This window comes from Eubalaena glacialis, chromosome 16, assembly GCF_028564815.1.
Source record: "Eubalaena glacialis isolate mEubGla1 chromosome 16, mEubGla1.1.hap2.+ XY, whole genome shotgun sequence".
In the NCBI taxonomy this organism is placed as follows: Eukaryota; Metazoa; Chordata; class Mammalia; order Artiodactyla; family Balaenidae; genus Eubalaena; species Eubalaena glacialis.
The window spans coordinates 13,021,415-13,045,989 of record NC_083731.1 but is presented as its reverse complement, the minus strand read 5'-3'; the positions used below and the strand labels follow the sequence as shown (position 1 = coordinate 13,045,989).

At 37.0% G+C, this 24,575-nt stretch overlaps 1 protein-coding gene and 1 long non-coding RNA gene across 5 annotated transcripts in view; one reads left to right on the top strand and one right to left on the bottom strand.

Moving 5' to 3' along the window:
* MBNL2 (muscleblind like splicing regulator 2) overlaps positions 1 to 2,878 on the top strand; it is a 157,623-nt gene extending 154,745 nt beyond the window's left edge. For 2 of the 4 annotated variants that reach the window (XM_061171061.1, XM_061171063.1), the window contains one exon: positions 115 to 2,878. In XM_061171061.1, the coding sequence (XP_061027044.1) occupies positions 115 to 242 (128 nt within the window). In that variant the 3' untranslated portion in view covers positions 243 to 2,878. The remainder of the gene's footprint in view (positions 1 to 114) is intronic. The other 2 variants (XM_061171062.1, XM_061171064.1) reach the window with 1 other exon arrangement.
* The window catches only part of LOC133076532 (uncharacterized), a 69,151-nt gene that overhangs the window by 20,806 nt on the left and 23,770 nt on the right, over positions 1 to 24,575 (bottom strand). The window lies entirely within an intron of this gene.

Sequence of the window (24,575 nt, the reverse complement as noted above, 5' to 3'; positions counted from 1 at the left end):
AGAAATTGCAGAAAATTCCTATTTTTAAATGTCTATCTTCAAAGAGTAAAACTTAAACTAGCTATCTTCCCTCAAGAAGGATGTCTAAATCACACTTGTCTTTTTCTTTAACAGATAATTCTGAAATAATCAGCAGAAACGGAATGGAATGCCAAGAATCTGCATTGAGAATAACTAAACATTGTTACTGTACATACTATCCTGTTTCCTCCTCAATAGAATTGCCACAAACTGCATGCTAAATAAAGATTTAGTTCTTCTGGACAGACCACAACTCTAAGAAGCTAGTGCTGCTATATCATATATGAGTATTAAATATGGTATGCTTAGTATATTCCAACCTAAGATAGTTAACTACCTGAGACCAGCTGTGATGTTTAAAGACATAAAGGATAAAGTTTACTTTTAAAGGGTTTCTAAACATAGTTTCTGTCCTAGGAATATTGTCTTATCTCCATAACTATAGCTGATGCAGAAAGTCCAACCAATTTACTCATTTTGACTCAGAATATTTCAAAGTTAGCAATAAACAATTAGCATTAGTTTAAAAAAAAAAAAAAAAAACCTATTCCAAGGGCAGGTTCGATTCTAACTTCAATTACTGTCATTTCATTTACCTACTGGATCAAAGCTATGTTTCACTTCTTGACAACACGAATGCTGCAGCAAAGATGAGAAGTGAAGTAAAACCGTTACCTGTCCTGCAGGTCTAAAATTTGAATGGAAATTCAAGCACAAGTACTGGGGACACATCAAAGTGTGGTATTTGGTTTGCCTGGAGATGCCGCATTGAATCATGTGATTCTAGAATAACATTAACTAGATTGAAAAAGAAACTTTGCACGGTATGAGCTTCATACCCCACCAAACAAAGTCTTGAAGGTATTATTTTACAAGTATATTTTTAAAATTGTTTTATAAGAGAGACTTTGTAGAAGTGCCTAGATTTTGCCAGACTTCATCCAGCTTGACAAGAATGAGAGGCCCATGCCAACAGTCTAATCAAAAGGATTAGTCTTTCAAACTCACCATCCGGTTGCCTGTTACAGAATAACTCTTCTGAACTAAAAACCTAGACAAACAAGGAAGCTGTAGGTGAGGAGATCTGTATAATATTCTAATTTAAGTAAGTTTGAGTTTAGTCACTGAAAATTTGACTGTGACTTTAATCTAAATTACTATGTAAACAAAAAGTAGATAGTTTCACTTTTTAAAAAATCCATTACTGTTTTGCATTTCAAAAGTTGGATTAAAAGGTTGTAACTGACTACAGCATGGAAAAAAATAGTTCTTTTAATTCTTTCACCTTAAAGCATATTTTATGTCTCAAAAGTATAAAAAACTTTAATACAAGTACATACATATTATATATACACATACATATATATATACTATATATGGATGAAACATATTTTAATGTTGTTTACTTTTTTAAATACTTGGTTGATCTTCAAGGTAATAGCGATACAATTAAATTTTGTTCAGAAAGTTTGTTTTAAAGTTTATTTTAAGCACTATCGTACCAAATATTTCATATTTCACATTTTATATGTTGCACATAGCCTATACAGTACCTACATAGTTTTTAAATTATTGTTTAAAAAACGAAACAGCTGTTATGAATTACTATTATGTGTAATTGTTTAAAACATCCATTTTCTTTGTGAACGTATTAGTGATTGAAGTATTTTGACTTTTGAGATTGAATGTAAAATATTTTAAATTTTGGCATCACTGCCTGTTCTGAAAACTAGATGCACCAACCATATCATTTTTGTTTGAGAAAAAAGAAATCTGCCATTTTAATTAATGTTGGTCAAAGTCTAATGACTATTTATCTTATATCGTAGATTTGATAACCCTATCAAAAAAAAAAATCACATTCTAAGTGTAATCTTACATAGTGCTTGTATTGTTGCATTTGTTTTAATTTGTGGGAAAGTATTGTATCTAACTTGTATTTCTTTGGTAGTTTCATCTTTATGTATTATTGATATTTGTAATTTTCTCAGCTATAACAATGTAGTTATGCTACAACTTGCCTAAAACATTCAAACTTATTTTCTTTTTTCTTTTTTTTCTTTGTTAATTCACTTAAACTCATTGAAAACATAGTATACATTACTAAAAGGTAAATTATGGGAATCACTGAATATTTTTGTAGACTAATTATTGTAACATTGTCTTTTTTTTTCTTTTGTTTCATGATTTTGATTTTTAAAGTTTTTAGCACACAACTATTTTCAGCCCTTTAATAATGGAGTATCAGAAACATCACCTGTACCCCACAAGCGAATATAGAAGACTGTATTTTTACTATGATATCCATTTTCCAGAATTGTGATTGTAATATGCAAGGAGTCATAAATATGCCATTTACAATAAGGAGGAGGCAAGGCAAATGCATAGATGTACAGATATATGTACAACAGATTTTGCTTTTTATTTATTTATAATGTAATTTTATAGAATAATTCTGGGATTTGAGAGGATCTAAAACTATTTTTCTGTATAAATATTATTTGCCAAAAGTTTGTTTATATTCAGAAGTCTGACTATGATGAATAAATCTTAAATGCTTTGTTTAATTACAGAACAAAATCACCAATATCCAAGACATGATGATAGCAATTCAACAAATACTGTAGTTAAGAGATGAACTCGTCACTTGTATGGGAACTACATTTCACTCTTGGTTTTCAGGATATAACAGCACTTCACCTAAATATTCTTTGAGCCATATCACTGGTAACATTTCTACTAAATCTTTCTGTAACACTTAAAGAATTCCCTCATTCATTACCTTACAGTGTAAACAGGAGTCTAATTTGTATCAATTCTATGTTTTGGTTGTAATATTCAGTTCACTCACCCAATGTACAACCAATGAAATAAAAGAAGCATTTAAAAGGACTTCTAGTCATGCTTCTTTTTTTGTTGTTGAGACAGATTGATAATTAGCCAAACCAAATGGTTTTTACATTCATACAGATAACATTTCGTAGCTTCAAAGAAGAGCAGGCTTTGGATTTTGGGGCTTTTTAACAGTAAGAAAAACAATTTACAAGGATCATTTTGGAACCACTTCTATTCTTTGAAATTAGAAATAAAAATAAATCCCACCACTCAGCCCTCATCTTCAGAATTCTGCCTGAATATGAAGAGATGTGAAGAGATCAGTAACCAAATGGGGAACAAAACGTCCGTTAATTAACAGACAAGAAAATGCCCATTAATCCATATGATAGGCTTTCAGGTAAGAGCCTGATTGAGCAACGTGTCTTAGACCTTAGGCTGCAGATAGAGGCAGAATGATGAAACCTGTTCTACGTGGACATCCTGGCTGGGTGGACCGAGGAGAGCACAGGAGCTGAGCATCACACCTGAGGGCAGGTGCTCAACCAGGTGAGGCCTCCTGAGAGGTGCAGGGCACCTTCTCAGTCTTCTCCTTCCTCTGTCCTTTGGGGCCCATGATATTTCTCAGGGAAGGTGGGAACAGTCCTTGTCAGGCAGAGGTTGGCGGAAGTCACCTCCTCTATGGGCCAAGGCAGGAACAGGGAGAGAAGAAGATTTTCTCCATGGCAGGTTTAAAGCTTCAGGCCTTCTGAGTGGTTATGAGACCCCTTATAAGGGTAGGCAACACAAACGTTCAACAGACCAGGCATATACAAATAAAGGCACTTGTATTTTTAAACACTGCCATCAGGAATTCCAAGGGTAAAAATACTTTCACACCTTTGTGGATGTTTGAAAAATTGGCTATATGTTTGGGTGAGCAATTTCTTTTACTGTAAAAGCAGAAGAAAAGTTGCTATTCCATCAGTCACTCCTGACAAGAAAACATTCTCTGTTAAGTGAGTTCAAGGTATCAAGTTTCGAGAACAAGCTGTTATTTTAAGTGAAAAATCTAAGACAAACTGTACTCAAAAATTTTCACACTTGGTTTTTGAAGTGTAATTTTCATCAGTAGACTGACTTTTTATGGTACTTACTACATCAAAATCAAAAGAGAAATTTAAACCTTAGAGGATAAAACTAATTTATCTCTTCAGCACAGAAAATATTTAAATATAAAATATCAATTATTCTATAATTATCTGCCAATAGGAAGGTGTTATTTTAATTTGGGGCAGCCCAAACTAAAAATAATGTTTCAGACTCAGAAATATACTCTGTTTATTATTAACCACAGTTCTTCCTTTCTCTGATAACTTTGCTCTTGGGTCTTTTCAGGACTTGGGCTTATATAAACAAAGGGAGAAGTTTATTTATCAATCCTCCTGTGTAAACTAAAATGATCTAAATTAGGGGAATCTAACTTTTCTTTCACTAGAGAAACTTTCTTTCAAACAGAAGGGTCACCCCACAAAAGTACAAAAGCAAAACAATAGCAAAGTGCTCTCCTTGCTGGGGCTCTCCATTCCTCTACTAAGTGCTGCAATGCACACAAAGGTGGAAACCCACTCACTTAAGTATAAAACCTGTGGCTTTACAGAGGGAGAAGAGTATACTCAAAGTAGCATGGCAGGGACTTCCCTGGCGGTCCAGTGGTTAAGACTTCGCCTTCCAATGCAGTGGGTGTGGGTTTGATCCCTGGTCGGTGAGCTAAGATCCCACAGGCCTCAAGGCCAAAAAACCAAAACATAAAACAGAAGCAATATTGTAACAAATTCAATAAAGACTTTAAAAATGGTCCACATCAAAAAAATCTTAAAAAAAAAAAGGTAGCGTGGCAGCTTAGGAAACCTGGCTCATAAGTTCTAAATACATCTGAGGAACCTGATGGCCTGTATATATGGAGGTAACAAACATACCACAGAATAAATATATATGCAACACTGTCACACACACGTTTATATGGAGAGCAATCTAAACACATTATCGTCCATAAACACAAAGCTGAGGATCTCTCAGTTCTGCAGGAAGGAATGATCAGCGTCTGCATTTCCCAATAGTCTAGTGGTTAAGAGCAAATTTTACAGTCTTACGGCCCAAGTCTGACTCTCAACTCTGCTTTTTACAGCGTCTGAGCTTCAGTGTTTTTCAGCGGTAAGCTGGGTCTAACAGGATCTCTCTCACCTAGACATTATGATGATTCAATGAAAGAATGTGCACTGACCACGGAGAACAGAGTCTGACACATAGCAAACTCTCAGTGAATATTAGTAACTCTTCTTAAAATAATATTAAAGTACGCTCCTGGGTTTCCCTATCAGTATTTATTTCCTCATTCTATCCAAAAATCTCTTGGCAACTAAGAGGCAACTCTTCTATGTCCTCGATGACAGTGTCAAAAGCTGACAGGCAAATTATAGGGGGTTTATAATAACAAATAATGAGCTGCATTATCTCTGGGGAAGCCGACAATTACTTCAATTCAACAAATGCTCACTGAGCCCCGACTAAGCACTGCTAAGCTGTTCAAGGAACACGAACACGGGCAAAGTCCAGTTCCTACCCTCAAGAAGCTTTCTGTGGGGCAGAAGAGGAAAAATAAACCTGTGAAAAAATGGAGAAAGGATAAAGAGTACTATAGTTTCCCAAGGCTGCTGGAACCAAGCCCCGCACAGAGGGTAGCTTACAGCAACAGAAATGAATTCTCTCCAGTTCTGTAGACTAACGTCTGAAATCATGGAGTTGGCAGGGCCGAGATCCCTTTGCGGCTATGGGGAGAATCCTTCCCTGCCTCTTCCTAGCTTCCGGTGCGGGCCGTCAATCTTGGCGTTCCTTAGCTCACAGCTGCGTCCCTCCACTCTCTGTCTCCATCGTCACAGGGCCTCGCCCCATGTGTCTGTCTTCACATTATCTTCTTATAAGGCCACTAGTCATCTTGGATTAGGACCCACCCTAATGACCTCATCTTAACTTGATGACATCTGCAAAGACCCTATTTCCAAATAAGGTCACGTTCACAGAGACCAGGGGTTGGGATGTCAACATGTCCTTTTGAGGGACACAGTTCGACCTGTCACAACAATGACAACCTAAATAAAGATAGGTTTCTATAGATATCAAAATATCAATGAAAGGGTTTCTGTTGTCTTTTCAATAAGAAGATCCCACCTACATGATATACGATGACCAGAGTCATGACCCCTTAGGCCTCTTCCATTTGCTTTGTTTTGGTTTTGTCTGTAGAATGAACCAGTTGGACTATAAGATCTCTAATTTCTATTCTAGATGCAACATTCTGTGATTTAATCAGCAGCTTAGCCCGCTCTTCACTGGTCTCAATATTTATTTAACTTGGTAATTTTTTTTTTTTTTTGGCTGCGTTGGGTCTTCGTTGCTGCGTGCGGGCTTTCTCTAGTTGCGGCGAGCGGGGGCTACTCTTTGTTGCGGTGTGTGGGCTTCTCATTGCGGTGGCTTCTCTTGTTGTGGAGCATGGGCTCTAGGCACACAGGCTTCAGTAGTTGTGGCACGCGGGCTCAGTAGTTGTGGCTCGCGGGCTCTAGAGCGCAGGCTCAGTAGTTGTGGCGCATGGGCTTAGTTGCTCCGCGGCACATGGGATCTTCCCGGACCTGGGCTTGAACCCATGTCCCCTGCGTTGGCAGGCGGATTCTTAACCACTGCGCCACCAGGGAAGTCCATTACTTGGTAATTTTGATTTGCAAATATATCTCATTGTTTATAAGTTTTTATTGATTGGATTAATTTTACTTAATCCATACTGCAGAGAAAGGCTTTTCCTTTCTTTCTATATGCATGAGAAAATTCGGTAATCATTCATAGGAAGTCTTAGCCAAGCTTGGCTAAGAAGACCAAGTGTTCTAACTACATCAAGAATAATCATATCAAATATTTTTGTGCCCTTATACTGTGATAGCCTCTTAGTCTGGATCATCTCATTTAATCTTTACAATAATCCTCTCTGGTTGATTCTATTATTAGCACACCCATTAATAGATAAGAACACTGAGGACTGGAAAGATTAGCTAACTTAACCAAAGTCACAAAGTTTGTAGAAAAATGGGCTTTGAAACCCAGGCCGCCTGACTCTGGATCCACAGTGCTTTACTACCTCACTACGCCAGATGTGGTCCTTGAACTTCCACAGGAGCACCTGGGGATTTGTTGGAAATGCAGAATCCCAGGCCCCACCCCAGACCAACTGAAGGAGACCCTGCATTCTAACCAGATGCTCAGGTGATTCATACACACATTAGAGTGTGAGAAGTGACACGGTGCTAACCAGTGCCACCCCCTTAAAGGCTCTGTTGACTCTAGAAAACAATGAAGGAAAACCACTGCCAACACTTGACCATTTTGATGGCCGTCTTCAATATCCAAACTCCAAAGAATTGTGATTGTTTGGATACAAATTGGAGTCTCTCTGATTTTATTCCTGTCCTTTCTCGATCCATTCTCCATACGGCAGCCAGTACGTTCATAAAATAAAAATCAGATCACAGCATCGTCCCAATCAAAGGTGGATCCACTCCAGGTTTTGTGGGGTCTGAAGGTTATAAAACTTGGGGAAGAGGGGTCTTAAAGAAAAAGAATCCAAAAAATGAATATAGAATTAAATGAGAATAAATACATAGAAAAAGAATATGAAAAACATGCCATTTTATGAATTAACCATTTGACATGCCTTATGATATGTTTTGTTTACATTTTTGACTGTATCCCCATCGTCTTATGATAACACTTTTGTGATGTCATTTCCTATATAGAGAACAGAAAGGTAATTCAATCTCACCTCTAGCATGGTTGGCAAAATTTTTTTAGCGTCTGTTTTTGTATTGATAATTGACGTGCAATTCACACACACACACATATACATACACATACTGCTTATTATACTCTTACAGATGTGTGCCCTACAAACACCTCCATCTCCTAGTTAAACACACACACACAAAACAAGACAAACACCAGTATTCACTAGTTTTCCGCTGCTCTTATGATAAAATCTGAAACCTTTTACCCTAGCCAACATCTCCAGCCTCATCCAGTGTATTCTGCTGTGCCAACTACCGTCCAATCCCTCAGACCTCTTTTTTGTTTCTTAAACACGTGGAGTCCTTTCTGCCTCCTGAATTCCTATTCCTTATGCCTTAGGAGCTTGTCTTCTCTCTCTGGCCATGGCAGAATCATTTCCTTCTGAAGACAATATCACCTCAGCCCTGATCTAATGTGGCTGATTCCATCTCACCGCTATGTTTACTGCCGTCATAACACCCGTCACACTGTGTAATTATTTTGCTCATCTGTTTCAGTTGTATTATCGGTTATCTCATTGGAATTTAAGCTCTGTGATGTCTGGCCCTTGTCTTATTCACCACCATATCCCCTCTGCTTAAAACAGTGTCTAAGAACATAACTCAGTATGTATTTGTTTGAATGAATGACTAGTAAAACCATGGTGTCAGAAGAGACAGACATAAATGAAAGTATAAAATTATGAAATTCAAATAGTTTCTCATAAACTTTGCCTATACCCGATCCACATTCTTGGCTAAGGAACTAAACAAACTGCAGATCCACTCATTTAACAAATATTTTTGTATTACAAAATGCTAGAAAACATTAAAAAAAAAAGATATCTATATTCTTATTAGATTATAAATAATCTGAAATCATCATAAACTAGTTACCATCTAGCTAGAGATACATATGGCTGAAAACAAAATACATGTATTGAGGTATTTCATGATAAATTCCAAATTATTAAATAGCCAGTGACTGCCATGGGAGATTACTGAGAGCTGGAGATGTCACAGAAGGCTCCCTGAAGGAGGAGTTTCTTGAGATGGAAGCTGAGGAGTTGTAAATATAGTATTTGGCAAAGTAAGAAGCATGAGAAGCAACAGGAATGGAAACACAGTGGCCTGTGATTAGAATGAATGCAGATTCTACACTTAAAGGGATTCTACACTTGGAGGAATGAGAGGCACACAAAACGGAAGAGGGCATTGGCTTCTACGAGACAGCCACAACTCAAAGAACGATAAGTGGCTGCTGCAGCCTGCAGTCAGCTCCCCATTCGGGATGAGGCATTCACTCCCCAGTGTCCAGGAGTGACAGCAGTCAGGTGCAGCTGTCAGCCTCCTTCTGGAATTGCACTGACTAAAGAGAACTGCCTTGTCCAAAGTCTCGCTCCCTCCCCCAGCACAGCCCTTGTCCAGTTGATTGACACAGGAGTATAAAGGCCCCCAGCTTTGCCCAACTCAGGGCAAATACTGCACCGGGCTCCCCAGCTCCCCACGGCGTGGGCTGAGGCTTTTGTTGAGACTGCATCACGGCCCAACCTCTCCCTTGGCCCAATCGTGCTTCCTTCCCTTCTCCATGGATTGGAATCTCCACCTCAGAGTCTGCCTCCCAGAAAATCCAAACTGAGACAGAAAGGCAACTCTACCATTTATTAATTCCACTGCCCAAGCTTTGAGTTCCTTTCAAACTGACGCAAGAAATATATTCAACATCGCAATTTGATTCTTTTTGATAAAGAAAATTAATTGCCTGTAAAAGTGTCTCGCCTGAGAGAGTACTCAGTTAATCATAGAAGAAAAAGAAGAGGAAGAAAGAAATCAAAACTGAAGTATTTTTTTTATTGTGGATTCCAAAAATGGCAAATTTTCACATACTTTCAGAGGAAACATAGCTTTTATTTTTTATTTTAAAGCATGCCTTTAAAAGGCATGAAAAGTCATGTTTCACTTGGTCCAAAGTTTCACTCTTAGTCTTTTATATTACTGAGCTCTTTGTCAGCCATTTCTTTGAAAAGAAACCAGAAAAATGATCAAATTGGTTCTTACAGAAGCCAAGTACCTTCATATAAGGTTAAAACAAAGAGTATTCAGTGTGCATTTGGTAAATACGATCCTGGAGCCAGTTTTGGCTATAAATAAAGCACAGGAGTATAAAAGACCGCTCCACCCATCAGAGCCATTTCAAAATAATTGAAGTGATTCCTCTCTATCAGTCACAGCGTTTACAAGTTGAAGTGGGTCGCACTTGGAAACTAGTGCAGTTCACATGCATTATTGACCAAAGCACCCATTAAGACAGCAAGGAGTAATTAAGAAACACATACACATAATTAATACTGAGATTATCTCAACTCCTCCAAGAGTCATCAATATGTTTTGAATAAAAGCCACATGTTTGGTGATTCTGCTCTGGTAAAAATCTTTACAGAAATCAATTAGCATATTTAGTGCATGAGTTGATGACTACCTGAGGACACAGGGACTATCTCCTTCATATATTCTACCCACATGAGCCGCTGTAGGAGACAGGAAATTGGGGCAGTTGGGGAGCCCTTTGCTGATCCTTGGTCTGGGCTAACCGCACCACGTCCTGTGACAAGTGAAGGCCCTACAGCATAGAGGTTAAGAACATGGCACTGGTAGCCAAGCTGGCTGTGTTCAAATCCTGACTTTCCACTTTCTGTGTGACCACAGGCAAGTGAGTGAACCTCTGGTCCTGTTTTCCTTCTCTGTAAAAAGGAGCTGATCAGTAATAGTATCTACCACATAAGGTAGTTGTGAGAATTAAGTGAGTTAACATATACCGAACTCTTAGAACTGTGCCTGGAACATAAAAGCATTAACCATCTTTGAAAAAAAAAATCAGACTTTGAAAAATTAGCCATTTAAAAGGAATTCCTCTATATGTATCATTTTTCTAGGAGGACAGCCTGTCAGCCATGCTCCTGGCAAGGTTAACTGGGATAGTCTGGTTGCCTCACAGTGGAATTAGGTAAACCAGTGGCTAGTCAGCAGACGCTGGTTGAACTCAGCAGATAGCTCATCTTTTTATATCTTGTGGTAATGAGCCTTCTAGACTTCCATTTCTGGGGGGGAGGGGGTACAATAGAATAAATACAATGAATGAGCCTCTGGAGGAAAATAACAAGACAACTGGATAAAATGTTAAGGAAAATCCTTTTAAATGCACTGTGGAGCTATCAAGAAAGTAAGAAATGCTCAGACATTTTTTTTTTTAAATGGGAATATTTTAATGTGAGCTAGCACCAAATCTACCCTTTGCCTGGTGGCATGTGCCCAACTCCAGAAAATTGGAGTCTCCACATGGCACAGGAGACCAAAAACTAGATTGGACCTTTCCCAGGCAAAGTGGGCCTGCAGCTGGAGCCCCAGGGCCTACACCGTCAGCACGGCTGGATTCGGGTTTACTCGCCCACCTCAGGCGGCCAGTAAAAGACCCAGTAATCCAGATAAAGAATATTGTTAGTGTAATATTTTAAAAATCAAAACTAATGGGGAAAAGTCCATAATGAACAAAATATCAAAATTGTGAACAAGACTGTCCGTCGCTGTTTGTTTGACATGTCACCCCGCGTCACTCTGCAGCGGGAACTGGCCTTTCCAATCGGCCCGCACGCCCTTGCCGGGTGGGTTTAGAAGGGAGACAGTGGCCTGACATCAGATTGGGCCACGTGGGGCTTTCTATATAGTCTTGTTTTTAAACTGTTGACCTTTCATTAACTTTTGTCACTTGGTCCACAATAGGAGAGGATATTTTGAAAAGTATATATATTTTGTATATGAGAACAAATCCTGAAAAGTGCACACATTTTTTCTTTTGCTTCACACTCCAATATGGTTCTACAGGGCGCTGCTGTCCGGCTATGTGAGAATGATTGAAAATAAAACCAGTGGACCAGTGCGGCTAACAGAGGCAGTAATAACAAGCCCTGTTCTAAGGGCAATATACATATATATGCAATATACATATATACGAAATACACATATATATGAAACAACATTGTCATGAAAACAACATTTTCCCTAATTAGACACTTACTATTCCATTTACCATTCTCTTCTATGTACTTTTTAAAAGTCCTGGTCAATAACCACAGAATTATTTTCACAACTCACAGTTTCAAAGACACTGTTTTAGGTTAACTACTAAAGGTAACCATGGCGAGTACAACTACCAAATGGAAAAAAAATTAACAAACAAACAAACAAAAAATCTCAACCCATCCAGAAGAAGGTGGAAAAAGGGAAATACAAAGAAAGAAACTGAAATAAACCCAAAATATTGAATACATAAAAATCACAAAATGGGATAGTAGAAATAAATGCAAATATCATTAATGACAATAAATATAAATAGACTGAACTCTCTGTTATATTATTGCCAGCCTGGATTTTTTTTAAAAAACCTAGGTATGTGATGTTTACTATAAGCATTTCTAAAACATAAATACACAGAAAGTTGGAAAGTCAGAGCATGAACGAGGAGAAACTAGGAAAACTAACCAAAAGAAAGCTGGTATAATCACATTAATACCAGACAAAATAAATTTTAAAGCCAAGAGCAATACTAGAGATTTTAAAAAGCCTTGTCAAATGATCAGTACATCAGAAAATCAATTCTGTACTGGTATGCACATAATAACATAAATGCAAAACACATAAGCAAAAATTGAATATAAGCAAAATTGATAGAACTATGAGAAATCCTCATCAAAGAAAATTTATACATCTGCTTAGTAATTGACTGACATAAGGAAATATTTGAAATATTTAAAGATCATATCAACATGCTTGACCTAATAAACATAGAACTCAAAAAACTAAGTAATATTTATTATTTTCTTGCACATAAGAAACAATTTTAAAAATTCACTCTGTGCCAGGCCATTAATGCAAGCCTCAATAATAAATTGCAAATAATGCATATCCAATCATACTTTTCTGATAAAAAATGCAATTGTTAGAAATTAATGACAAAATAACTAGAAACTCCACTTGTTTAGTAATTTTAAAACAGTCCTCTGAATGACAGAATAATGGAAATTAGAAAATATTGAACTGAACAATAATGAAATATATATAAACTTTAAAGATGTAAATAAAATGATAAAGGAAAATGTATAGCCTTAAATGTTTATATTAGTAAAGAAAGCCTCAAAATTAATAAGTCAACATCCACATTAAGAAGTTAGTAAAAAAAAAAAAAAAAGCTTTTGACGAAATTCAACACCCATTTATGATATAAACGCTCCAGAAAGTGGGCATAGAGGGAACCTACCTCAACATAATAAAGGCCATATATGACAAACCCACAGAAAACATCATTCTCAATGGTGAAAAACTGAAACCATTTCCTCTAAGATCAGGAACAAGACAAGGATGTCAACTCTCACCACTATTATTCAATATAGTTTTGGAAGTCCTAGCCATGGCAATCAGTGAAGAAAAAGAAATAAAAGGAATACAAATTGGAAAAGAAGAAGTAAAACTGTCACTGTTTGCAGATGACATGATACTATACATAGAGAATCCTAAAAATGCCACCAGAAAACTACTAGAGCTAATCAATGAATTTGGTAAAGTTGCAGGATACAAAATTAATGTACAGAAATCTCTTGCATTCCTATACACTAATGATGAAAAATCTGAAAGAGAAATTATGGAAACACTCCCAATTACCATTGCAACAAAAGAATAAAATACCTAGGAATAAACCCATCTAGGGAGACAAAAGACCTGTATGCAGAAAACTATGAGACACTGATGAAAGAAATTAAAGATGATACCAACAGATGGAGAGATATACCACGTTCTTGGATTGGAAGAATCAATATTGTGAAAATGACTATACTACCCAAAGCAATCTACAGATTCAATGCAATCCCTATCAAATTACCAGTGGCATTTTTTACAGAACTAGAACAAAAAAATCTTAAAATTTGTATGGAGACACAAAAGACCCCGAATAGCCAAAGCAGTCTTGAGGGAAAACAATGGAGCTGGAGGAATCATACTCCCTGACTTCAGACTATACTACAAAGCTACAGTAATCAAGACAATATGGTGCTGGCACAAAAACAGAAATATAGATCAATGGAACAGGATAGAAAGCCCAGAGATAAACCCACGCACCTATGGTCAACTAATCTATGACAAAGGAGGCAAGGATATACAATGGAGAAAAGACAGTCTCTTCAATAAGTGGTGCTGGGAAAATTGGACAGCTACATGGAAAAGAATGAAACTAGAACACTCCCTAACACCATACACAAAAATAAACTCAAAATGGATTAGAGACCTAAATGTAAGACCAGGCACTATAAAACTCTTAGAGGAAAACATAGGAAGAACACTCTTTGACATAAGTCACAGCAAGATATTTTTTGATCCACCTCCTAGAGTAATGGAAATAAAAACAAATGGTACCTAATGAAACTTAAAAGCTTTTGCACAGCAAAGGAAACCATAAGCAAGACATAAAGACAACCCTCAGAATGGGAGAAAATATTTGCAAACAAATCAACGGACAAAGGATTAATCTCCAAAATATATAAACAGCTCATGCAGCTCAATATTAAAAAAACAAACAACCCAATCCAAAAATGGGCAGAAGACCTAAATAGACATTTCTCCAAAGAAGATATACAGATGGCCAAGAGGCACATGAAAAGCTGCTCAACATCACTAATTGTTAGAGAAATGCAAATCAAAACTACAATGAGGTATCACCTCACACCAGTTAGAATGGGTATCATCAGAAAATCTACAAACAACAAATGCTGGAGAGGGTGTGGAGAAAAGGGAACCCTCTTGCACTGTTGGTGGGAATGTAAATTGATACAGCCACTATGGAGAACAGTATGGAGGTTCCTTAAAAAACTAAAAATAGAATTACCATATGATCCAGCAATCCCACTACTGGGCATATACCCAGAGAAAACCATAATTCAAAAAGAGTCATGTACCACGATGTTCATTGCAGCACTATTTACAATAGCCAGATCATGGAAGCAACCTAAATGCCCATCGACAGACGAATGGATAAAGAAGATGTGGTACATATATACAACGGAATATTACTCAGCCATAAAAAGGAACGAAATTGGGTCATTTGTAGGGACGTGGATGCATCTAGAGACTGTCATACAGAGTGAAGTCAGAAAGAGAAAAACAAATATCGTTTATTAACACATATATGTGGAACCTAGAAAATGGTACAGATGAACCAGTTTGCAGAGCAGAAACTGAGACACAGAAGTAGAGAAAAAACGTATGGACACCAAGGGGGGAAAGCGGCGGGGGGGTGGGGGTGGTGGTGTGATGAATTGGGCGATTGGGATTGACATGTATACACTGATGTGTATAAAATGGATGACTAATAAGAACCTGCTGTATAAAAAAATAAATTAAATTGTAAAAAAAGCAGCATAAGTCCCAAAAAAGTATAAAGAAGAGAATAATAAATGTAACAGAAATTTTCCCTAAAATAGAAACCAAATAGATAATGTAGAGAATCTTCTTCTTAAAATGGATGTTGATTTATTAATTTTGAGCCTTAGCTAAAATTATGGTGAATGTCACTCATGAAAAGAGATATAACAGCACATTATCAGTTTAATGAAGAAAAACATATGATCTTCCCAAAGATGCAAATATATCATTAAATGAAGTAACATCCATTTATGACAAAAAAAAATCTCTTGACATGTTAGTAGTAAGAAGGAATTTCCATATCCTGATAAAGGATATATACAAAATTTTACTAGGCATACAATTAATGGCAAAATGTTAAAAGAACTCCCTCGAATATCAGGAGCAAGGCAACTTGCAAACCACTGTTGCTTTGATTCAGCATTGTACAGGAGGTCTTAGCTAGTACTGTAATACAAGAAAGAGAATAAAATCTGTAAAAAATAGGAAAGAAAACAAGCAAAGTTCGTTATTTACAAATGATGTAATATTTATGTGGAAAATACTAAGGAATCAACAGGTAAATATTTAGATTAATAAATGTGCTTATTGACTTGCTGGGATTAGAATTAATATGCATTAATTAAGATAATCGTATTTGTTGTAATGGATACATCTCAGTGGCTTAACAAAATAAAAATTGTTTCTCATCATGTAAAGCTAATTTAGTTGGAGCAGATGAGAGATGAGGCTCCATGCTACCCAGTCACTTGGGGACCCAAATGATAGAGATGCCACCCTCTTCAACATGTGGCTTCCCAAGTCTTTCTGGCACCAACATCCAGCAGCTTAGAGGGAAGGGATTGGGGGCCAGAGAGGAAGTTTTTATGGGCCAGACCTCAATGTGGGGTATATCATAGCTGCCCCCTGTTCCATTTGTCAGAAGTCAGTCACATGGCCACACCTAATTGGAAGGAAGGCCAAGAAGAAAGATGTGTGTCCAGAAAGAAAGGGAAACACTATTAATGATAAGCAAGGTTGTCTCTGCCACACAATAAACAAAAATTGTATAACTGTACCTAACAGCAGTTTAAAAATAAGTTTTTAAGCAAGATACCAGTGTCAGTAGCAACAAAAGCATAAAGTACCTAGGAATTGATCTAACAAAAGATGTACAAAGACTTTTTGAGAAAAATTTTCAACTTTTTTGAAAGACTTTAATAAACAGGGATATCCCATGTACACAAATGGGAAACAATATCATTAAGATGTCACTTCTTCCCATATTAATCTATAGCTTCAACGCAATCCAATCAAAATACTAACATTGTTTATGGTAATACGGTAACTGACAAACTGATTCTAAAATGTATATGGAAAAGCAAAGGACTAAAAATACCAAAACACTCCCAAAGGAGAATAAGGTAAAGGACTTTCCCAATCCACATCAGAACTAGTTATAAAACTGTAGCAACTAAGACAAGGTGGAACTGATAAAGTATCATACAAGGTAGACCCATGGAACAAAATAGAAAGGACAGAAACAGTCCACACTTATAAGAAAGCTTGGCTCAAGACAGAGAGACAGAGGGACTTGGAAAATCAATGTGAGTAGGGAAACTGTGCAATAAATGGTACTTGGACATTTGGTTATCCAATGGATAAAAAAATTTTTTTAATTGGATCCCTACCTCCCATCATCATGAAAGTTATCAATTCCAATTAAAGACTTAAATGTAAAGGGCAAATCTATAAGTTTTTAAGAAGAAAATGCATAAGAATACCTTTACCATCTTGGGGGTAGGGCAAGATACATTAAATGTTTTTTAAAAGCTCAAAAATGATAAAGGAAAAAGATTGATCAATTTAACTCCTTTAAAATTAAGAACTTCTATTTATCAAGGGGATCAGTGAGAAGACACAAACTCAGACATCTGATACACATATAAGAGATAAAAGATTAGTATCTGGAATAGGTGAAGGACTCCTATAAATCAATATGAGAAAAAAAAGACAATATGAAAATGAGCAAAAGACATGAACAGACATTTCATAGAAGAGGAAATACAAATGGCCCAAAGACATGTGAAAAATTCTCCACTGTATCAATAATTTGGGGAAATGCAATTTAAAAACACAAGATACCATTTCACACCTAACAGGTCAGCAAAAAATTTAAATGTAGAACAAGACGTACTCTCATACAGTGTTGAGAACTTAAATTGGTATCATCATCTTAGAAAACTATTTGGTATTACCTAGCAGAATATGTGCATCAGCACAGCGCATATTACCTAGCAGAATATGTGCATCAGCACAGCGCATATTACCTAGCAGAATATGTGCATCAGCACAGCGCATATTACCTAGCAGAATATGTGCATCAGCACAGCCCCAACTTACCAGTGATAACAGCTACCGGGGTGATAACAGAAACTATGATAGAATCTTCCTAGTGTGAGATAGTAACTCACATTAATGGCCAAGTTTAATGTCTTCAAATACGGTAAGACATGTAGCATGGCAGTTAAGTGAGTAGCTTTGAAATCAGACTGCCTCAGTTTAAAGCTTGACTCTGGCCACTTATTCATTGTAGCCTTTGTTAAGACCCTTAACCTCTCTGTGCCTCAGTTTTACCATCTCTAAATGGGGACAGCAAGATTGAACAGTTAGTGAATGCTATTATGATTACTAATTATTTTAAATTTTCCACTGGAGACGAGAATGAACATGTAAGGGGGCGGGGCTGGGGGCCCAGACTGGGACAGCACCTGCTGAGAAGAGTGGTTGCTCATCTTCCAGGTTTACTGCCTCCTCAAGACCGTTCTGCAGGGGCTGTCTCAGGTGAAGACCAAGTTTGGTATGTTTCTTAGCTACAATATGGCATGTTTCTAACAATTTCACACAAGCCACAAAAAACCCCCACAAATTCCATGTCTAGCTTCCAAGCAGAAATGAAGAAAATGAAGTTCCTGCTATTTTAAAAGCTAATTACTAGTAAAATACTTTCGTATTCACATTTCCTGTGAAATAAAATTCTGCCTTTGAAATAAAGGTCTCTGGCAGAGCTATTCAGTAACACCTTTGTTCCAAACAGGGGTTTTCCTTTAGTACTGAACATGCTGTACCCTACTCAGAAAATGTCTGATTTAGTTCTAAAGAAGAGACAACTAAAGCACATAATTTTTAACACACATTTAAAAATACCTGTCCCATCTCATTAAAGAGATATGGATGTTGTTGGTGAGTTCTTTCATTTTTGAAAGGTTTACAATGAATAAATGAAACAAAATATGTAAAGATACCTAGTTTAGTGTCTGGAATTGAAACCATAAACAAAGAAATTTGACCACAAACTATCTACACTTAGAGAACAGGTTTTAAGAGACCTTCATATCATCAAATTTCAGCTTCTTTGAAAGAATGATCTTTATACATATTTTCAATGATTCAGTATTTTCAATTTTGATCATTTTTCTATATGTATACTATTGGTTCTTCTCAAAAAGTTATATTAGTTAGAGAATAAGAAATAATACAAAGAAAAAATCATTTTGAGCTTTTTGCTTTCTAATGATTTAATTCAACATAATTCCAAGTTGTGCATGATTAGACCATGGTGTGGTCCAAATAATAAAAATTACCTCACAAAGTTGAATATATTGAGTTTGAGCTCAGAATTCTGCAGTTCACATGTCAGTTTATCTACAAAATAGCATAAACTTTTGAATTCCTCCAAATCACTTGGTGTCAAGAAATAGAACACAATCTCTTTTCTTCTTTCCTTCCCAGTAAAAAAAAAAAAAAGTAGAAAGAATGGTCTTCACTTGCCATCTCCAATTCCTCACCTCTGATTTACTCTTTTCATTTTAGAAAAGCATTATGCAAAATTTAAGGCATAAAAAGCCAAAAAGAACAAAACAACAAATGACCAGGTACCTACCTCACAACCTGATAAATAATGTATTTACAACACAGGTGAAACCCCTGTGAACCCTTCTAGATCACATAACTCTCCCTCCTGAATTTGAACTATACCATTCCCATGCATCTCCATAATTTTATCACGTATGTATCCTTAACCACATGCAATATTGTTTTGAGTTTTTTAACTTTGTGTAAACGGTGTCATAGAGTATGTATTCTTCTGCAACTTGCTTTATTCATTCAGCATTATGTGTGAGAATTATCTGTGCACATACACAGTTTATGTTCACTCATTTTCACTCCTATATGATGTTCCACTGTATAAATACACCACAATTTATGTCCTGATTTAGTGAATACTGTCAGTATTCATTTATTACTGCAAATGGACATTAGCTGTCTACATTTCTATATGCCAAATCTTCTACAACTTTTAATATTGTCAATTTACATTTTTTTGACAGTCTGCTAATCCCACCGGGATTTAATCTGCATTTCTCCAATTACTAGTACAGTTCAGGCTCTTTCTTATAAGTTTCTAGCCATTTGAATTTTCTGAAAATTGTTCTACATACCAATCTTACTGGGGGTGGGGGCAGATTTGTTTTTAATTTTTAACTTAGTCAAATTTATTAAGGCCTTTTCTCTGTGGTTTAATAATTTTTCCTTACCCTGAGGCCATAAAGATATTTTCCTATATTTTCTTCTATAATAATTTTGCCTTTCAAATTACTCCACTGAGAATTGATTTTTGTATACAGAGTGAAGCAGGGACCCAATTTTATTTTGTTTTTCCCTTGAGGAGAATGGAATGCCTCAGCCCCATTTATTGAGTCAAGTATCTTTTACCCATTGGTCTGCAATGCCAACTCAGACATAGGTCAATTTTCTACATGTGAGTTTCCTACTCCTTCCTTCTGGGTTCAGCTCTTTTCAGTTAAAGTGTATCATCCCTTAGAAGTTCCTGCTAGAAGAGTTGGTAGGTGGTAATCTTCCTTAGAAATGAATAAAAATATGCGCCTTTTCTTGAATGACATTTAAGTGGTTATACAATGTAATTGCCCCAAGCATTTTGAAAATATCTCATTGTCTTCTGTTATCTATGATCACAGTGATCCTACAACTGTCGATTTGATTTGTTCCTTTACACATAATCTGTTTTGCCTCTTGTAGCTTTATATTTTTTCCTCTTTACCTTTGATGTCCTGTAATTTTAATATAATGTTTCTAGATGCAGATTTGTTGCATTTATCTTTTTTTTTTTTAATTTTATTTATTTTTATTTATTTTTATGGCTGTGTTGGGTCTTCGTTTCTGTGCGAGGGCTTTCTCTAGTTGTGGCAAGCGGGGGCCACTCTTCATTGCAGTGCGTGGGCCTCTCACTATCGCGGCTTCTCTTGTTGCGGAGCACAGGCTCCAGACGCGCAGGCTCAGTAATTGTGGCTCACGGGCCCAGTTGCTCCGCGGCATGTGGGATCTTCCCAGACCCGGGTTCGAACCCGTGTCCCCTGCATTGGCAGGCAGATTCTCAACCACTGCGCCACCAGGGAAGCCCTGTTGCATTTATCTTAACTGAGCTTGTGTGCCTTTTCAAACTCAGGCTTCTTTTTTGTTTAACTTTAAAACACCTTTAATAATTCTTCTTAATATTGCTTCTCCACAATGCTCTTAAACTCCTCCTTCTGGAACTTCTATTAGCTCTTAATTGAAGCTTCTCATTTCATTTTCTTGAAGCTTCTCATTTCATTTTCTATGTCTCTTCATTTCTCTTTCTATATTTCCCATCTCTCTATTTCTCAGTTCTGCATTCTGTGTGGTTTCATCAGGCATATTTGACAATTCACTAATTTTCTCTTCATCTGCATCTTGCCTATTCTTTAATCTATCTGTTGATTTTTATTTTAATGACAATGTCTTTCATTGCTTAAAATGTCTGCATGTTTCTTTTTTCAAATCTGGATGCTCTTTCTCCCCAGAAATGTCCAGTTCTTGAGGTAGGAACCCTGTTCCTTCTTTTAGCCTTTTGAACATTTTAAATTTTCCTAAATGGGAGCTGTCCTGGTCTTTCCTTCTATGGTCTTAAAGCTTCTGCCCTTGGCTTTCTTATTTTCATAACCCTTGGGAAATTCATTCAGTTCCTTGGTGTAAACTGTAATAGACTAATGACCATCAAATCTAGGCCAGATATATCTTCTGAGCTCCAATCCCATGTGTTTTCCTCCCACTGCTTGTATACGCACTGAAAAACTTCACAGGCATCTCAACCTCAGCATATCCACAACGAGCTCATGACTGGTCTCATAAAAGTCTTTATTTTCTCTCACATTCCCCATTCTTGTGAGTGGCACTTTCACCTAACTGCTCAGTCACTGAAGCCAGAAACCTGGGTAATATTGCAAATTTGCCCTTTTTCTCAGTTCTTACATCCAATCAACAATAACCTCTACATATTCTACCCCTTTGACAAATCTCATGTCCATCCTCTCTTCTCCATTTCTACTATGATGACCTGAGTTCGCTCCCTGATCCCTCCCCTCTGGATACTACAATAGTGGCCCAGATGATCTTCCAACTCCACTTTGGTCTTGTCAGATTTTTGAAAATAATCACAGACAAGAAATATATCAAGATTTTCTTATTATTTCTCTTATTGTTGAACCATGAAATCACCAAAAGGAACTTCAAAATATCATGCGCTCATTTCCGGTCCGACATGACTTCTGGATAGCAGTCTAAGACTTAGCCTTTCTCAACTTTACACTAATATATATAGGACACTGGGGGGAAAAAAAAGAAATGAAAACAAAGACTGTCACACATCCTATTGCCAGACTATGGGAGGAAATGCCAATAACAAAATCTACAAAGCTGAAATGAACTTCAAAATCAATGGGTGATGCTGAGTCATGCTTTGAGTCTTGAAAAAGAAGCCATGCAGGCCAGCAAGACAGTGGAAAGAGGCATTGTTCCTCCTCCATTGCCCTCCTTGAGGCTGGAGGATCCAGAGTCATTACCAACCAGGACACAGGGCAGCCAGCCTCTTTTGCAGATAATACATTTTGATGCAACCTGAGTATCATTTACCCATGCCCCCTTCCCACCAACAAAGCCCATGTACCCATCTCAGATAAATTAGAGCCAAAAACCCCTAGAGACTAACAAAAGACATAAGAAATTGGGCTGACCTGCCTGCTTATTTCTCACTACCTCACCAGAATAGAATTCCTGCTATCTTAAAACATTCTAAACTAAAACTTACTAAAACTCTGATAAAGGTAACCTTTCCGGAACAGACACTATCTATAGAGTAAAGTTGCAACTGTCTTGCATAACATTCAAAGCCTACTCTATAGATTCAATCTGCATTTATAATCTTACTACTCATTATATCGCCAAACATTGGGAACTCTAGCTCCACAGTATTATCATATATTTCTAAAGCATTCCCTATGCTCTCCTACCTTCTTGTCTAGGTTCCCCTTGTGTCCTTCTGCCTAAAAGATCCTCTTTTTTCTCTTTAAGCTCACTGAAATCTTCCCCATCATTAAAGATCCATCTTCAAGGTCCAAATTCTTCACAAAGTCTTCCAAAAATCCCTAAATTGAAATTAATCTGTCCTCCCTTATATTCCCATAGAACTTTCTTTGTACTCTTATTCTAATACTTATCACTATCTGTCTTATATTGCTACCTACAACTCTGCTTCTCCCATTGGACTGTGAATCTTTTTTTTTAATCAGCTAACACAAATCATAGTGCCTTCTGTATCATAGCTTTGCAGCAAACATGTATTGAATTAACTGAAGATGAGATGAAAAGGAAACACAAAGAGCTTCTCACTCAGATCTCAATTTTTACTCTCAACTTTATATTGATCTTTAAAACAATAGCTGAAAAAAAAATTAAAAAATAAATAAAACAATAGCTGAGTTTTGTCACTAAGCCAAGCAGCAAGCTGAAAACGAACTAAATCTTGAATTTCCTTCACAGTTTTGAAGAGGAAACCCAAAGGTAATACCTTCCCTGACAAAGGAAAGAGGAACTAAAGGCCACAAGGGGGGGTTGGGGTCATGGAACAAAAGGAAGTCCTATTTTCTAATCTCCCTAAGAAGGTAGACTTGCTGATTTCTCCTGTTGCACTAGAGCAATAAAATATGTCACGGAAGGTCAGCAGATGTTACAGTGGTGGAAAAAAGCAGGAATGATGTGACTATAATTAGCCAAGATGCCCAGTAGGTCCATCTCAATTTTCTCTTCTTTCCTTCTTCCAACCAAATGATAAAAAAATCACTGTTAATTTTAAAGCCAATTATTTATTTGTCACACAATAATGAATCAACCATCCAAACGTCTTTCATAGTTATTTCCAAATTAGCCAGACACTTTTATTGTGAAGTTCACAGTCATCCCTGAGCCAGCGTTCTATGGAGGACTTGCCCCTTCATACTGGTCACAAGAACTTCAAAACCCACAATGGTTTTGAAAGGCACAGAAGTTGTGTTTTGAGTTCCTTTTCTTACCTAATCCAAAAGCAAAATTGCTCTTGCTTTTTGGTCATTTATTCAAAACATTCATCAAGTTCTTGCTATGCTCTAAGCACTGTGATGAGAAAAAGTGATGAGATATGATGAGAAATAGCAAGCATGGCCCCTGACCTCATAGAGCTTACTTTCCCTTAGAGGAGACAGATATCAATAAAATAATTTCATGATAAATATACATTTTACTGCTGTGAAAGAAGGTCTTGTGAAAAGTGTATGAGACAAAGGAATCTGAGATAGTCTGGAGAATTACAGAGTTTCCCTAGAAAATGATTGTACACTGAAATTTGAAGGTTGAGTATGAGTTAAATAGGAAGAGAGCAGGGAGGATGAGGAAAGAGAATGTTCTAGGCAGAGTGAAGCAGTGCACACAAAGGCCTTGTTGCCTGACAAAAGACATTTATGAACACTGAGACAAAAACAGCCTTAAAGCTAACGTGGTCCATCCTCTCTCTGTTTGCAATACTACCTAGTGGTCAAGTTCATGGGATTCTACATAATGTTCTGTTTAATAAAAGTTAATTATTTAGCAGTTTGGAAAGCTTAAAATTGCAGCCTGTTTTAAAAAGTTGAGTGAAAAGCATGTCCTCAAATGAGGCAGCGGCAGGGGTGAGGGGCTACGGGGAGATGTGAATACCTGAGTGTGTCCTGAAGCTTTTGAATTGATTCTTTGTGTGTGTGACCCATTCTCCTTCCTCTTCCTCCCTGAGCTCCGATGCATAGTCACGGGGTCTAAACCTTCCCTTCCTTTATTCTGCATTTTTCCCTTCAAATGAAAGGCAGTCATACAAAAACCAACTCAGAAAGGATTTCACTATCTGTTTTTCGTGGCAGTCTGTCACTGGACTTAGTAACTAAGCTAGCATAACATTCCAATACACTTTGTTTAAGGATCCTGGGATAGAAACCAACATTATTTTTTTTAATTATCAGATAAGAGGACACGGATCGGTTTTGTACC